General features: G+C 40.1%; 1 protein-coding gene across 1 annotated transcript; it reads right to left on the bottom strand.

Annotated features, from left to right (window-relative positions):
- Positions 1–6,133: 6,133 nt before the first annotated feature.
- On the bottom strand, positions 6,134–11,138 carry ahsa1a (AHA1, activator of heat shock protein ATPase homolog 1a). Its single transcript, XM_060864938.1, has 9 exons — positions 10,807–11,138; positions 8,713–8,903; positions 8,541–8,623; positions 8,162–8,279; positions 8,001–8,083; positions 7,786–7,911; positions 6,908–7,009; positions 6,607–6,658; positions 6,134–6,467 (listed from the first exon to the last, which is right to left on the bottom strand). The coding sequence occupies exons 1-9, from the start codon at positions 10,884–10,886 to the stop codon at positions 6,295–6,297; spliced, it is 1,008 nt and encodes a 335-aa protein (XP_060720921.1). The 5' UTR covers positions 10,887–11,138; the 3' UTR covers positions 6,134–6,294.
- Between the last annotated feature and the right edge of the window lie 2,416 nt (positions 11,139–13,554).

Genomic DNA, 13,554 nt, shown 5'->3' with positions numbered 1-13,554 from the left:
AACTCTCGATCGCTCTCGATCGCTCTCGATCGCCCCCTCAGTGAGGCAGAGGTACTGCTGCTTCACCTGCTGCTTTGTAAATGCAGCTCTGTTAGCTCAACAAGGCTAAATATGTTATAGACATACGGAAAATACACTGTACTAATATACTGATTTACTGATGACAAACAGACAGCAACAGACATGCACCAAGTACACACGCTCAAACCAGTATGTGAGATATTGTGACCTGTCTCCCCTGTATTTGAACAGGAAAACATGAGATGATAGGAGTCATAGAGAAATGGTATTTATTGCACATATCTCACACACACACACACACACACACACACACACACACACACACACACACACACACACACACACACACATACTTACATATATGTGTGTGTCATAGAGAAATGGTATTTATTGCACATATCACACACACACACGCACGTATGCACATATCACACACATATACACTGCTGGTTATATATATATATATATATATATATATATATATATATATGTGTGTGTGTGTGTTATGTTTAACATAACTAAACAAATAAAACCAAATGTCTTGTTTAAATGATCTATAAAATGTAATTTCTTAGATCATTTAAACAAGACATTTGGTTTTATTTGTTTAGTTATGTTACTTTAATAATCTAGCCATGGGGGTCACAGTCCAGCGACTTCTGTGCCGGTCCCAAGCCCGGATAAATAGAGAGGGTTGCATCAGGAACGGCATCCAGCATAAAACATTGGCAAATTTAACCATGCGAATCGTCAGTACGAATTTCATACCGGATCGGTCGAGGCCCGGGTTAACAATGACCGCCATCGGCACCGTTGACCGACAGGGCGCCGGTGGAAATTCGGCTACTGTTGGTCGAAGAAGTAGAGGACTGAGGAGAGTGCACAGACAGAGAGAGAAGAGGAAAGGTAAGAGTGTAGGACTGAGAATAGGAACTCTGAATGTTTCTACTATGACAGGGAAAGGTAGAGAGCTGGCTGATATGATGGATAGAAGGAAGGTGGATATACTGTGTGTACAGGAGACCAAGTGGAAGGATAGCAAGGCTAGTACTATAGGAGCAGGATTCAAGCTGTTTTATTATGGTGTCCCTAGTAAGAGAAATGGGGTAGATGTGGTCCTGAAGGAGGAGATTGCGAGGAATGTTCTGGAGGTGAAGAGAGTGTCAGACAGGGTGATGAGTCTGAAGTTAGAGATTGAAGGGGTGATGTTGAATGTTGTTAGTGGTTATGCACCGCAGGTAGGTTGTGAGTTAGAGGAGAAAGAGAGATTCTGGAGTGAATTAGATGAGGTGATGGAGAGTATTCCCACGGGTGAGAGAGTGGTGATAGGAGCGGATTTTAATGGACATGTTGGTGAGGGAAACACAGGTGATGAGGAGGTGATGGGCAAGTTTGGAGTTAAGGAAAGGAACCTTGAATGACAGATGGTAGTGGACTTTGCTAAGAGGATGGACATGGCTGTGGTTAACACTTATTTTCAGAAGAGGGAGGAACACAGAGTGACTTACAAGAGTGGAGGTAGGAGAACACAGGTAGACTACATCCTATGTAGAAGAGGCAATCTGAAAGATTAGTGACTGTAAAGTGGTATTGGGAGAGAGTGTAGCCAGACAGCATAGGATGGTGGTGTGTGGGATGACTTTGATGGTCTGTAAGACGAAGAGGTCAAAGATAGAGAAGAAAACCAAGTGGTGGAAGCTGAAAAAGGAGGAATGTTGTGAGGAATTTAGACAGAAGTTGAGGCAGGCTCTGGGTGGTCAGGTAGTGCTGCCAGATGACTGGGAAACTACAGCAGAAGTGATCAGGGAGACAGGGAGTAAGGTGCTGGGTGTGTCATCTGGAAGGAGGAAAGGAGATAAGGAGACTTGGTGGTTTAATGAGGAAGTTCAGGATAGTATCCAGAGGAAGAGATTAGCCAAGAAGAAGTGGGACATGGACAGGACTGAAGAGAATAGACAGGAATACAAGAGGGAGGTGTCTAAGGCCAAGCAGAAGGCATATGACGAGTTGTACACTAGGTTAGACACTAGAGAAGCAGAGAAGGACTTGTACAGGTTAGCTAGGCAGAGGGATCGAGATGGAAAGGATGTGCAGCAAGTTAGAATTATTAAGGATAGAGATGGAAGGGAAGAGATAGAGGTAGAAGTGAGGAGAGTGTACAGAGGAGATGGAATACTTTGAGGAGCTGATGAATGAGGAAAATGAGAGGGAAAAAAGAGTAGAAGGGGTGAAATCTGTGGAACAGAAAGTAGATAAGATTACAAAGGATGAAGTCAGGAAGGCTTTGACGAGGATGAAAAGTGGAAAGGCAGTTGGTCCTGACGACATCCCTGTAGAGGTCTGGAAGTGTCTAGGAGAGGCAGCAGTGGAATTTTTGACTAGTTTGTTGAACAGGGTTTTAGAGAGTGAGAGGATGACTGAGGAATGGAGAAGACGTGTGTTAGTGCCGATCTTTAAGAATAGTGTTAATTTCGTCAGACGAGACGAGACGAAATATGTTCGTCAACAAGCTTTTTTTTCATGACTAAGACGAGACGATGACAAGACTGCACCACTGTCCAAAAACGCTGACTAAGACTAAATTAACATGCATTATTGTTGACGAAAAAAGACGAGACGAAAATGTTTTGTATAAAATAAAAACTAAGATAAAATCTCTCTTCATTTTCGTCTACAATTGTCTCTGCTTTTTCATCAGCTGTTACGCCTTTAAAATATTCACAACGAGTTCGCAGCTTCGCGCTGTTGCTCAAGTTACAGGTCCGTGAAACGGATCCCGCTTATTACATTGCTACCTACCATATAAATCAATAATTTGACTCAAAATGACGATTTAAAAGGGAGTTTATTGATTTAAAAACAATTATATTGATTCCACTAAAGAAAATAGTGCGCTTCATCTCTACGGTTAGAATCCTGTGTGTCCATGGCAACGCTCTGTTTTTCATGGCAACGGTGTGTTATAGTTCGCAGCGGTCTGTTAGCAAGAAATAAAATAGTGTGTGTGTAGAAAGAATTCGCCCACACGCCGCTCAAAAAAAAAAAAAATTGAAATAAATAAAAAAATTCTGAGGGGGCACGGTGGCTTAGTGATTAGCACGTTCACCTCACACCTCCAGGTTCGGGGTTCGATTCCCGCCTCCACCTTGCGTGTGTGGAGTTTGCATGTTCTCCCCGTGCCTCGGGGGTTTCCTCCGAGTACTCCGGTTTCCTCCCCCGGTCCAAAGACATGCATGGTAGGTTGATTGGCATCTCTGGAAAATTGTCCGTAGTGTGTGATTGCGTGAGTGAATGAGAGTGTGTGTGTGCCCTGTGATGGGTTGGAACTCCGTCCAGGGTGTATCCTGCCTTGATGCCCAATGACGCCTGAGATAGGCACAGGCTCCCCATGACCCGAGGTAGTTCGGATAAGCGGTAGAAAATAAATGAAAAAATTCTGAGTGCAAGTCCACCCTAGTTCTAGGCAGCTTTTTGTGTTCAATTATATTTCCTGTCGCTGCGCAGGCTCTTTTATTGTACATGACAACTTATGTCCCGATGACCGGTCTTTGCATTACGATTAAAAGCAGTATCAATAAAGTAAAAAATGTGATGTGCAGTCAAGTTCGAGTGTATGCACTGTTTAAACGAGTGTTCTAAACTTCTCACAGACACTTTTGTGATTCGCAGAGTTTTGACAAGTTTTATAGCCTTGATATTGTTTCTTATTCAAAAGTGATGACAGAAAAAACTCAGCACCCCCAACCTGAAACCTCTTCCCACACCCCTGTCACAATCACATCATAATCAAAATGAATAATTAGGCTTAAAAACAAATGTATATATGTAAGGGAATCAAGTTTAACAATTACATGTAATATTGCTCCAAATATCAATAATGGTGTGTGCAATACCATGTATAACTTGCATTAAGTCGGTAATATATATATATATACACACACCTACAGTTTTGATCTTAGGCTTTTCATTCATTCATTCATTCATCTTCTACCGCTTATCCGAACTACCTCGGGTCACGGGGAGCCTGTGCCTATCTCAGGCGTCATTGGGCATCAAGGCAGGATACACCCTGGACGGAGTGCCAACCCATCGCAGGGCACACACACACACTCTCATTCACTCACGCAATCACACACTAGGGACAATTTTCCAGAGATGCCAATCAACCTACCATGCATGTCTTTGGACCGGGGGAGGAAACCGGAGTACCCGGAGGAAACCCCCGAGGCACGGGGAGAACATGCAAACTCCACACACACAAGGTGGAGGCGGGAATCGAACCCCGACCCTGGAGGTGTGAGGCGAACGTGCTAACCACTAAGGCTTTTCATTAAGTTATTTATTTCCACTATAACACTTGTGTTCCTGATATTATTGCATTTAATGAGGCCTTGTTGTATTTATTCTTACAATAGATTCCAGATGTGGTCAAGCTACAATTTTTTGACTAAAACTAGACTAAAATTAAAAGACTTTTAGTCGACTAAAACTTGACTAAGATACCTTGAGTTTTCTTTTGACTAAAACTAGACTAAAATTATGAGACTTTTAGTCGACTAAAACTAAGACTAACAAAAAAGATATGTGAATGACTAAATATGACTAAAACTAACAAGGACATTTGGCATAAGACTAAGACTAAGACTAAATTAAAAATAGTTGACGAAATTAACACTATTTAAGAATAAGGGTGACGTGCAGAGTTGCAGCAACTATAGGGGGATAAAGTTGATGAGCCATACAATGAAGCTGTGGGAAAGAGTAGTGGAAGCTAGGTTAAGGAAGGTAGTGGAAATTTGTGAGCAGCAGTATGGCTTCATGCCCAGAAAGAGCACAACAGATGCAATTTTTGCTCTGAGAATGTTGATGGAGAAGTATAGGGATGGTCAGATGGAGTTGCACTGTGTGTTTGGAGGTCAGACAGGAGTCTCCTTGGATGATGATGTTTGCAGATGACATTGTGATCTGTAGTGAGAGCAGGGAGCAGATGGAGGAAAACCTGCAGAGGTGGAGGTTTGCGCTGGAGAGAAGAGGAATGAAAGTCGGTCGTAGTAAGACTGAGTACATGTGTGTGAATGAAAGGGAGGGAAGTGGAACAGTAAGGTTACAGGGAGAAGAGGTGAAGAAGGTACAGGAGTTTAAGTATTTGGGGTCAACAGTCCAGAGTAATGGAGAGAGTGGTGAAGAGGTAAGGAAGCGAGTGCAGGCAGGTTGGAATGGGTGGAGAAAGGTGTCAGGAGTTCTGTGTGATAGGAAAATATCAGTGAGAATCAAGGGGAAGGTGTACAGGACAGTGGTGAGACCGGCCATGCTGTATGGTTTAGAGACAGTGTCACTGTAGAAGAAACAGGAGTCTGAGCTAGAGGTAGCCAAGCTGAAGATGTTGAGGTTCTCTTTGGGAGTGACAAGATTGGACAGGATTAGGAACGAGTACATCAGAGGGACAGCTCATGTTGGACGTTTGGGGGACAAAGTTAGGGAGGCCAGATTAAGATGGTTTGACATGTTCAGAGGAGGGAGAGTGAGTATATTGGTAGGAGAATGTTGGACATGGAGCTGCCAGGCAGGAGGCAAAGAGGAAGGCCAAAGACGAGGTATATGGATGTAATTAATGAGGATATGATGCTAGAGGGTGCAAGTGTTGAGGATGCAGAAGATAGGGATAGGTGGAGAGAGATGATTCGCTGTGGCGACCCCTGAAGGGAAAAGTCGAAAGAAAAAGAAGTTATGTTACTTTAATCTTCCAATATTATTAAAATGAAGATCAAATGTCCATATGTTTAACTATTCAAAAACACAGGCTTTGATGGGGTGTCCTAATTTTTTCACAACTGTATGTATATGGATTATAATCTGATGAAAATTAAAACAGCTCATAACAGTGCGATTAAAGCAGTTCATATGCACCTTTTTATTTCTTCTTTCTGTACTTTTTCTTTCTTCACAAAGACCTTACTGTGTTCTAGAGACGTCGGAGATTTATTCACAGGTAAAAAAGTTGAAACTTTATTTATTGTAATGGGAGGAATGTCAGTGTCAGCACAAGGTAAAGCAGTAACTTTGTTTTTTGTTGGCGGGTTTCCGTGATGTCAGGAGAATAAAACACTTGCTATTACAGGAAGATATTTTATTTCAGGTTTTACTTCATCACTGATTACTTTACAATAACAGCACCACATACAGAGTGTGTAACCCCTTATTTATTTCACAAACACTTGTGTTAAAGCTGTTTTCATGCGGATCATTATATTAAATAAATTAGAAAGACGTGACTCAGCAGATCCGAGCTTCGTAACCGAATGTCTGTTTAATGGCGTCAAAGTAATATCTCTGCCATCCCTCCTTCATCCTCTCCTCCTCACTGCTGGGGACACCTTTAGCCTCCAGAGACATTTCTGTCTCACTGTCTCGGTCTGTAAAGTCCAGCGTGACTGTCGAAAAGTGTCCTGAAAAACATGACCACAAAGACACTGCTGGTTAAAAACTGTGAAAAACTTTTTCCTTTTAGATCTGTGTCATCATTGTAGAAACATTTCCACTCAGTTGATTTTCACACTAATGAGGCTTTTCCTCAAGGACACACACCTGCTGGCCAAGATGAAAACCTCCACCTCATGACGATCCTTTGGTCTGGGACCTGTGAGGTAAAAGTGTAAGGTAATTGTGTGAGGTAAAATGAAAAGTTAAACTCTGCTGTAAAATTGTGAGGTAAAATTATAAGTTAAAAGTGTGAGGCAAAGGTGAGGTAAATGTCTGAGATAAACATGTGAGGTAAAAGTCTGGGAAAATGTCTCGGATAAAAGCTTAATGTAAAAGTTGGAGGTAAAAGGTCTGAGGTAAAAGTGTGTCATTAGGGTGTTAGCAATCACGTCTTTTCCATCCTCACCAATTCCGCGAACTCTCCATGCACATTTCCCTCCAGCAGGCAGAACCGTCCTCCTCTTACTCCATCCACATGGGCAGTGAGGTGTGTGAACGCTTGAACCATCTACACACATTAAAAAAATCATTTACCGAGTGAAGGAGTGACATAACACATCCCACTGTACAACGTGGCAGTCGATCAGTGATACAGTCCACATCTTGTTCTGATTGCGTCACAGATTTAGTCATGTACCAAAATCTAAACCCAAGGACCTTCTTTCTTCTGCCATGAGGTTCCAATCTAACTGCAGATCAATTGTTTATCCAGATATTTCAATGCAAAGCCGAAAACTTGATTAAATTAAAGTCTATTTTTTTTAAATATATTATAAATATATTCATGCTCTTAAATCTTTTTTACTCACTCACTCACTCACTCATCTTCTACCGCTTATCCGAACTACCTCGGGTCACGGGGAGCCTGTGCCTATCTCAGGCGTCATCGGGCATCAAGGCAGGATACACCCTGGACGGAGTGCCAACCCATCGCAGGGCACACACACACTCTCATTCACTCACGCAATCACACACTACGGACAATTTTCCAGAGATGCCAATCAACCTACCATGCATGTCTTTGGACCGGGGGAGGAAACCGGAGTACCTGGAGGAAACCCCCGAGGCACGGGGAGAACATGCAAACTCCACACACACAAGGTGGAGGCGGGAATCGAACCCCAACCCTGGAGGTGTGAGGCGAACGTGCTAACCACTAAGCCACCGTGCCCCCAAATCTTTTTTAATTAACATAAATTTCATAATATATAGTAAAGGATATGCTAATGCTAATATGTTGTAAAGCATAATGCCAGGCTGTGCAGTCTTCCTAAGAAATCTGACCTCTTGGTTGAGGAAAACCTTGTAGAGCTCCTCAGACGAGGTGAGGAATGTCTCCTTTAGATGAAACGAGACTGTTGGGATTTTGACTCCAGAGCTGGGAGATTTAGAGATGGCCGGGGAGCCGCTCTGTGGATAAAGATGCTACTTAATTTACATTTATTTTCACAGAATTAAAAATCTATCATCATCATCATCATCATGAACTAAGACTGTACCGGGTTCTTCTCCAGCTTGATGTGAGTTTGCTGCTGTTTACTGACCCCTTCAGCTGTAGGCAGGATCATACCCTGAGAGAACTCTACAAAAACACAACATTACATTTACAAGAAGTTGAAGTCTAAAAAGTGAATGTTTACATTTTAAACATGTATTTCACCTTTTTTCAGGTGTGACACATAGCCCTGTAGAGCCAGTTTGACCTCCTTCTCTCCATCCTTCTTCATGAGGGCAGTTAGAGGTGTAGTGGGCTGGTCTTTACATGCTATAATGCAGATCTGTACAAAGGAGAATAAACCATTTAAACTGCCTTCCCGTGTGTGCTTCTGAATAACAGACTCATTTAACAGGTTATTTTAATAAATCTGAGTCAAATCACGTTTTTTACTCCGACTCCAACACTTTCATTTAGATTCTGCACCAAAACAAAAGTTTTCACTCAGACTCTGATTCCTGTCACAAAATGTCCACTCAGAGTCAGAGTTGATTTAAGTCAAATACATTTGACTTCATTAATTTAGTAAACATTATTAACTCACATCCAGGTCATCTATGTCATTCTCATCCGATAGGTTCATCACCTCAACGTTCCCTTTATATTTTAGCCCATTTTTTGAGGTTCCTAAAAAAGAAAAAAACATGAAATTTAGAAGGTTCATATTGCTGTCAAATAACAAAATCCTTCACCTGAGTGAAGCGGCGTGAATGTACCGGTCCATGAAGCTTTAATGATCCATTCGTAGAAGAAGATAAGTTTCCCTTTGCGGTTGTTAATTGAAGCTTCACCCTCGATTTCGCTCACGTCTGTAATTTGGCAGACGCCATCTTCGTTTTCCACACGGACTCTGAGAAGAAGCTCGTTCAGGACATCCTGTGACCAGGCACTGACATCACGCTCAGTCCTGTAAGGAAGATTAACCATGAAATCTGAAATCAACTGCAGAAATATTGGAATAAAACCGAGCAGAAAACAAATACGCTAATAATACGTGATTTTCTTTCTGAAGACTCTGATCAGATGGTGTTCGTTAATTTGCAGCAGCAGCTCTGACAGTTCTGCAGATCCGCAGGTTTATAGTAATGCACTCCGTTGATTATATTCTCATTTCTTTAGTAAAAGATTATTCACAGGGACTAATTCTCACAGTATAATTAACAATAAACAACTTTTCATTCATTTTCTACCGCTTATCCAAACTTCTCGGGTCACGGGGAGCCTGTGCCTATCTCAGGCGTCATCTAGCATCAAGGCAGGATACACCCTGGACGGAGTGCCAACCAATCGCAGGGCACACACACTACGGACAATTTTCCAGAGATGCCAATCAACCTACCATGCATGTCTTTGGACCGGGGGAGGAAACCGGAGTACCCGGAGGAAACCCCCGAGGCACGGGGAGAACATGCAAACTCCACACACACAAGGCGGAGGCGGGAATCGAAACCCCAACCCTGGAGGTGTGAGGCAACCGTGCTAACCACTAAGCCACAGTGCCCCCCAATAAACAACTTGTTCACAATAAATCTTTATGTGAATGGACAGAGCCCCTGGACTACACTGAGTTCTCCTTCTCTCATACTCTGGACTTGACTCTCTGACCATCTGCTGCTTCTGTCTCCACATGACATGTTTCTATTAATGGCCTTCGGGAACAGAGGAACAAAATTCCAGAGGCTTCTCGCTCACACAGGAACACTGAGTTTACAGAAGGGGAAGAGTTCAGCAAAGGAGATTTAGATAGATTTCTGTTTTTTTTTTATTAGGAGAATAATTATAGAGCATTAATATATTAATATGAGATCAATGAGAAGTCAGAGTCAGTGACAGATAAAATAAAATACTCTGATTTATTTCATGTCGTGCGTAAGTGTGACTAAACAAACCTCAACATCTGATTTACATCCTGAAGAATAATTCTGTTTGTCCACCATAATGTCTTTCTCTCTGTCTCATTTTGTGTGCTTTACATATGTTAACTAAATCATAGAAACAGTATCAATAGACCGAATTACATTAATGTGGATTTTCTTAGTTTTTCACTTTAATCTTTTATTAAGATTTTAGATTTTGTCTGTTTAAAATATATTTATATATAATTCTATAATATAGTTTTTTATATATTATAAAAAACAATCACCTCAGGTTAATAACATTATGGTCATATACAGTATATACAGTAAACCTGAATATATGGTCATGAAGCAACAGGATTAAGTTCATTTTAAATTAAGTGTGAAAATGAAACTATGGGAGTGACAAGATTCCCAATTTAACAATTTAAGAATTGTTAAATAAATAACAATTAATAAAATTTCAGTTCATTTTGTGTTTTTATTGTACTATTTATTCCCACAATCCTTTGATAAACCAGTAATTAGCATATTTAATTTCCATATGTATAAACGGGCCATGATTTCACACCTGAAATCTTAGATCTAATTTTGTAATTATTTTGAAATAAGGATTAAAGGTTTAATGTGTGGAGCTTTAATAAACACAGACTTAATCCGAGTGTAATAAAGTGTCATTTTTGGGGGTGTAAATAAATCTAAAGTTGATTTTGTTTTAATTAATTCATTAAGTAATTAATTTAATGTGATTAAGAGAATAATTTTATTTGAATAACAACAACAACAACAATAATAATAAAGCATGCATAGTGCTTATTAGTTAGTAAAACTTTACAGCATACTGTGTTTACACACACACACACACACACAGTTCCGTGACAAACCACACAGATATGCTGTGTTTATAGTGTTTAGTAAATGTATTCATGCTAACACACCGATATTAAACCCCACCAGTGCCAGTTGTTAACATTCGTAGCGTCCGCTCTTTCCTCCACAATCCAGCGCGGATCTCCTTGTCCCCACTTCGCCATGACTCACTACTTCCCTCCGCAATTAGCCTCTCAGCCAGCACGATAACGTAGCTTAGCTTCTCTCTCAGCTAGCACGCTAACGTAGCTTAGATTCTCTCTCAGCTAGCACGCTAACGTAGCTTAGATTCTCTCTCAGCTAGCACGCTAACGTAGCTTAGCTTCCTTCTCAGATAGCACGCTAATGTAGCTTAGCTTTCCTGTGAGCTTTTAGCTTCCTAAAAGAGTCCTCCGGTATTCAGTAAAGTTTAAATACCAACTTAAGCTCTTCTTTCTTTTATGTAATGTTTAGCTGAGTGTGAGCTTCAGCTCCAGTATTTATTTCCCTGAGGAGAGAAAGTACGAGAAAGTTCTCAAATATCATCGCAGTGAAAAGAAACCACTCGAATTGATATCAAATGCACTAAACACCGTATAATATATAAATAAATAAACAGATTTTTCTTTATAGCGTTTAGACTATCATCACTTTAGGTTACACCAATAAAGATTAAACTTTAACCTAAATTAAATCCAGATTTATTGATTACTATAACAATACCACACTTTAAACCTTGTTTAAATTTATAAAGCCTATTTCACAATAATATTAATTATAAAATAAAATCTGATGAACTATTAAGAGCTCTGATATGATACAATATTAATATCAATACAGTTTTAACCTTTATTTATTCATTTTTTTTAGACTAAACAACACTTAATAAAGATTAACAGACGTTAACATATTTAAAATAGGTTATTGTTGCTATGATGAGGTTTTCTGTAATATTTATATAACGGAAGGAGCCTCCAGTGTCAGTAATGAGATGACATCGAAGGAGTTTATAGTGTTTATATATTAAAACTGGGCTCAAATAAATATACAGTAATACCTTGAGATACAAGTTGAATTCGTTCCGTGACCTTGCTCGTATCTCAAATTGCTCGTATCTCAAAGCAATTTCCCCATTTAAATTAATTGAAATCCCATTAATCCGTTCCAGCTCGCAAAATTCCACTCCAGTTGTTTATGTGTTTTAAATATGAAAAATGTATTTATAAATGACAAATATTGTATAAAAACATACAGTAGTAAAAGAGAATGTTAAAAAAATAAACTGATTTTACATTACGGAAGATGCGCGCGGAGGTTGAGGGAGGAGTAAACAGGCGGAGGAGTTAGGAGGAATTACACTTTCACTTTCGTTCACTTACTCGCTACTGTACACTCTTAATGCTACTTTACACTTAAATGGAACTCAACTAAACTTCACTAAAATTAACAAACTTAAATCAAGCATCGTGTTAGTTCTGGCAGGCCATGTCGTCAAGCGTGCATCAGCTGTTAATCAGCTGTCCACTACGTGCACCAATCCGGTTACGACATCCATATTACTCGACAATTTAAATTCCCATTCATAGACCCGCTTTCTAGCGCTTCGCTGCTGCCGTGATCTAAACTCCCTCCTCCAACCCCGACTCCACCATGCGGGAACCCGTGTTCGTTGTACCAGTTTACGTCATAAATCTCCACATATTTTTCTCTCTCTCTCCCTCTATCTCTAATTATTTAATTATTTATTTATCCATTCATTCATTTATTACTTTCCAAAAACGCGTAAGCGAGCATATTTAATACTATGCATGATTAGTGGTTCTGTTATACGGGGGTCTATTCTATTTTCTAGTCGCTGCTCTCATGGATTTTTGCCCAGAACAGAACCATACCGCCAACACTAACTGTATGCATATCATCTATAATAAATTCTCTTTTGACATAGTGGTCCTGACAGAACCGAAATTCTCTTAACTGAACTTAATTGTTACAATTTCTGTTTTTTTTTTTTTTTTACATTAATTTTGCTTAATTTTCTTCATCACTTTTCTCTTCACTTGTTTTTGCCTTTTTTGTCACTCTTTCATCACTAACATCTGCCGGTCGTTTTAATAAAAACCTGTCCGGTCGGCATATCGGATGCGGTGTAGTCGCACAAGTAAAAAATCTTTAACGGATCCAATGCTCATAACGGATCCAAAAATTACAATTACAATCGGGAAGCTGAGACGCGGGAAGCTGAGGCGGGGGAAACAGAGCACATGTGGTTGTTGGGGATCTTTGTTTCGGCGGCGGCAGCTCGGATGCTCGTATCTCAAAAATTTGCTCGTATCTCAAGGCAAAAATTTGGTCAAATCACAGCTCGTATCTCAAAGCACTCGTATCTCGAGGTATCACTGTACTGCACTTGCTAGTGATTTATCTCTGTTAAAAACAAAAGAAGGAAATTAATTAAATACTTAGATTTTTTTTTACTAGTTAATTAACTCAACACATCAGATTATAGTTCATGTTATTGTACTAACTCGTACTAACCTAATGAGAAGTCTTATGTTTTGTAACACAGCTACACAGCATAGCTTTCTGTAAGGAGTCTCCAGTGTCAATGCTTTGTTGAGTTTACGCTGTATAGTTTCTCTGTAAAGCTGCATGAAGGAACATCTGTTTATCGCTGCTATATATAAATAAGTGATGAATATATCAGAGGTGGGAGTAAGTCACACATGTGCAAGTCACAAGTAAGTCTTAAATTATGAATGTCAAGTCAAAGTCAAGTCGAGTCTTTTTTTAATATTTGTCAAGCAAGTCTGAAGTCTCAAATTTGCGACTTAAGTCTGACTCGAGTCAAGTCAT

Source organism: Tachysurus vachellii, chromosome 3 (assembly GCF_030014155.1).
Source record: "Tachysurus vachellii isolate PV-2020 chromosome 3, HZAU_Pvac_v1, whole genome shotgun sequence".
Lineage (NCBI taxonomy): Eukaryota > Metazoa > Chordata > Actinopteri > Siluriformes > Bagridae > Tachysurus > Tachysurus vachellii.
The sequence above is the reverse complement of the archived record's forward strand: the minus strand, read 5'-3'. Positions and strand labels throughout refer to the sequence as shown.